At 48.1% G+C, this 3,323-nt stretch overlaps 1 protein-coding gene across 1 annotated transcript; it reads left to right on the plus strand.

The window, feature by feature from the left end:
• The first annotated feature begins 1,539 nt into the window (after window positions 1–1,539).
• LOC119289916 (transcription factor MYB53-like) lies at window positions 1,540–3,065 on the plus strand. Its single transcript, XM_037569087.1, has 3 exons — window positions 1,540–1,805; window positions 1,889–2,587; window positions 2,837–3,065. The coding sequence occupies exons 1-3, from the start codon at window positions 1,540–1,542 to the stop codon at window positions 2,868–2,870; spliced, it is 999 nt and encodes a 332-aa protein (XP_037424984.1). The 3' UTR covers window positions 2,871–3,065.
• The last annotated feature ends 258 nt before the right edge of the window (window positions 3,066–3,323 follow it).

A 3,323-nucleotide genomic window follows, 5' to 3' on the forward strand; every position in this document is an offset into this window, starting at 1 on the left:
CTAGTAGGGGCTGGATATATGTTCAGTTTGTTTTTTGTTCAGATTTTTTATTTTTATTTGAAATGTGCATCTGTTTAGTCTCAGAGATGGTGCTGCTAGCAGGTTTTTTGTGCACCGGGGGGGAGCATGATATGCTGATTAACGAACTAGCAGTAGAAATTCTCTTCTAGCTAGTGCCATGATTTTAGTTTCTTCTATGTCATACTTTGTCCTACCCTCCTCTTTTTTAAACTTGTTTTCAACACTAATGTATCATATACATTTGTGAATACAGCAGCGCACGGGCACTGACATGGATGACGAAGGAAGCAAACCCGAGAACGAGAGAAATGCAGAAGGCAAAGAACAGTGTGTTGAAGATCCAGAGTTAGAAGAGGAAGTATATCATGTACAAATCACTCGCATGGAAGCATGAGAGTTTGCTTTTTGAAGCTGTTACACTGGTTTGTAACCTTTTTCTATATATATCCATAAGTTCCTGTGATCAGCTCCACGAAAAGTGGACATCACAGTTCAATTTAGCTAGCTCTAGAAGAGCAAACTGCCTATGTGGGCATGGGAGGAAAGGGTTTTGCCTTGGGGTTCTAGTCAAATAAAGTAGACATAAAAAAGAAGCAGAGAAGCATACATTTTCTTGTCTCTAACTGCTAGGCTTTTTTTGTTCCTTTTTTTGTTCAATAGCTTTTTGCATATGTGTTGGTAAATATATTTTCATAGGCCAGCACCAGCCCGACCCAGTCAGAACAAACAAATTGAGAAAGCCCAGCCAAACATAACAAACAAGCAAACAGGAAAATAAAAAAAAGGCCCAGAACCCAGGTCGGATACAATCCAGGAGAGGGAGAGCTGGTTAACAGGCCTAATTTACATAGGATGATGTCAAGTCTCAGTTGACTGAGACGTAGACAGACCCAAACACAAAATATCAGACACAGGGTCTTTTTTGATCGGACACATGGCAAAAACCCAAAATACCTATTTCAAAGTCGAGTGAGCTCTCACTATGTATATATACGTACATACACGTATAGTGTCTCTTGAATTTCCACGCACACATGCATATCATGCATGCATGCATATACGCAATACGTGTACTTGATCCATCCACGGAAAACAACAAGAGGCAACAAGACAGCACACACGTACGCCAGCAAACTGATTCGGTCCATTGCCAAAAAAGTCAGAGAGAGACAGACGGAGAGAGAGAGACATTTAGAGAGAGAAACAGGGAGGTCGCTAGAGAGAGAAAGAGAGAGTGAGAAACAGAGAGGTCGCTAGAGAGAGAAACGGAGAGTGAGAAACAGAGAGGGTGAGAGAGGTGAGAGAGAGGAGGCTGCGTCTCCGGCACACAAAGACTTCCTTTTAGCATTCCAACATGCCCCCATGCACGCATCATCGTCCACCTCCCTCCCTCCCTCCCTCTAAACTCTCTATAAAAACCCCTCCTATCCACCCCAACGAAACCTCAAAAACCTAACTAATACCTTCAGGCAGTGCTAGCTACACCTTTTTCTCCAGCAACCTAAGCTTCGTAGAGCGATGGGGCGGTCGCCGTGCTGCGACGGGGAGGCCCGCGTGAAGAAGGGGCCGTGGACAACCGAGGAAGACAAGCTGCTGGTCAACTACATCCAGGAGAAAGGCCACGGCAGCTGGCGCCGCCTGCCCAAGCTCGCCGGCCTCAACCGCTGCGGCAAGAGCTGCCGCCTCCGCTGGGCCAACTACCTCCGCCCGGACATCAAGCGGGGACGCTTCACCGACGACGAGGAGAAGCTCATCATCCACCTCCACTCCCTCCTCGGCAACAAGTAAGTAACCGTCCATGCATGCTTCCTGGCTACACTACCAATCTTCTTCTCAGGCGCCGGTGGCTGACGAGTTGGTTAACCAGGTGGTCGTCGATCGCCACAAAGTTGCCGGGGAGGACGGACAACGAGATCAAGAACTATTGGAACACACACCTGCGCAAGAAGCTGCTCCGCATGGGCATCGACCCCGTCACGCACCGCGCGCGCACCGACCTCAGCCTGCTCGCTGGGCTCCCGGGCCTCCTCGCCGCGGCCGGTAACTTCGGCGGCTCTGGCGGGGCCACGGCCGCCTGGGACATGAACGCGCTCAAGCTCCAGGTCGACGCCGCCAAGTTCCAGCTGCTGCAGGGCCTGGTGCGCGCACTCACCACCACGGCGGCTCCCACCCCCGCGCCCGGCATGGACAACCTCATGGCCCTCCTCGCCCTCAGCAACGGCGGGCAGCACGGCGGAGTCGACCAGAACATGCTGCTCCAGCAGTGCCAGTGGAACGACATGAACAACCTGCCGGCGCTGACCAGCTCAGCGCCGACGACCGGCATGTTCGACGGCTTTAGCGCCGGCGACGGGCTGAGCTCAACGGAGCATGGGGGCCACGGCGGGGCGAGCGGGAGCAACGCTACCGTCGATCCAATGGTGGACGCCGACCAGGCGTGCAAGAACAATGGGGGCGGCATCGTGTCGTGCGAGCAGACGCCGGCGTCGAGCCCGTTCGACGGGCTAGAGAGCCTGAACCTGATGGATGACCTCAACACGGATGGTGGTTGGAAGGATTTGCTAGAGTGAGTACCTGCTCCCCTCCCATTCCATCAACTTTCTATCAAAAAGAAAAGTAGAAATAAACACACATGCATGCCTACATGTCTCTTTTCCGTCCACCCAAATACTTTTGCTCGTATATTCTTAGATAATCTCTATGATTTTTCCGTAAATCTGATTTATATTTCAACTAGCTTGGTCATTTTTATCTGGAAATTAATTCACACAATGCTTCACTGAAATGATTAATTCTCTTATTTATTTTTATTCAGGCAAATGCCTTGGCTGAACTCAAGTGAGCTGTGATGGGTGGATAGAAGAGATATGACCAAGAATGCCACAAATAATGAGGAATGAGATTGAGAGTACTAATTGTTGGATTGGATGCACATTTTGGTCGATCAATACCAATGATGTGAAGTTTGTTTGTTGATAGGTTGAGTCGACCCTTTTAGCGATGTACAAAAACAGAACAGAAAAAGGACATATACACATGTACAAACTCACTGCAATTAATGTTAAAATTTTTTTTAATTAGTTAATTGTTGTTTCCTTTTTTATGAGGAAGGTAATATATGTAATAACTAGCTTGTGACATAAAATCACTTTCTTTTTTTTTTCGGACAGCAAAGTAGGTGTGTGACAGCGTGAGTGTGACTACAGACTCATCGTGTTATTTCTTGACTCTTGCATTATGACACATTATTTATTTAGTTAGTATAAACTTTCTCTTGCGTGAAGAAGCTAAACTCAGGTCGT

This window comes from Triticum dicoccoides, chromosome 4A (genome assembly GCF_002162155.2).
Source record: "Triticum dicoccoides isolate Atlit2015 ecotype Zavitan chromosome 4A, WEW_v2.0, whole genome shotgun sequence".
NCBI lineage: Eukaryota > Viridiplantae > Streptophyta > Magnoliopsida > Poales > Poaceae > Triticum > Triticum dicoccoides.

Bases quoted from the DNA above. Each gene is read 5' to 3' on its own strand.
- LOC119289916 (XM_037569087.1), top strand. From the start codon at position 1,540: ATGGGGCGGTCGCCGTGCTGCGACGGGGAGGCCCGCGTGAAGAAGGGG. The intron at 1,806-1,888 runs GTAAGTAACCGT...TTGGTTAACCAG, and splicing joins CACTCCCTCCTCGGCAACAA to GTGGTCGTCGATCGCCACAA. The intron at 2,588-2,836 runs GTGAGTACCTGC...ATTTTTATTCAG, and splicing joins GGTTGGAAGGATTTGCTAGA to GCAAATGCCTTGGCTGAACT.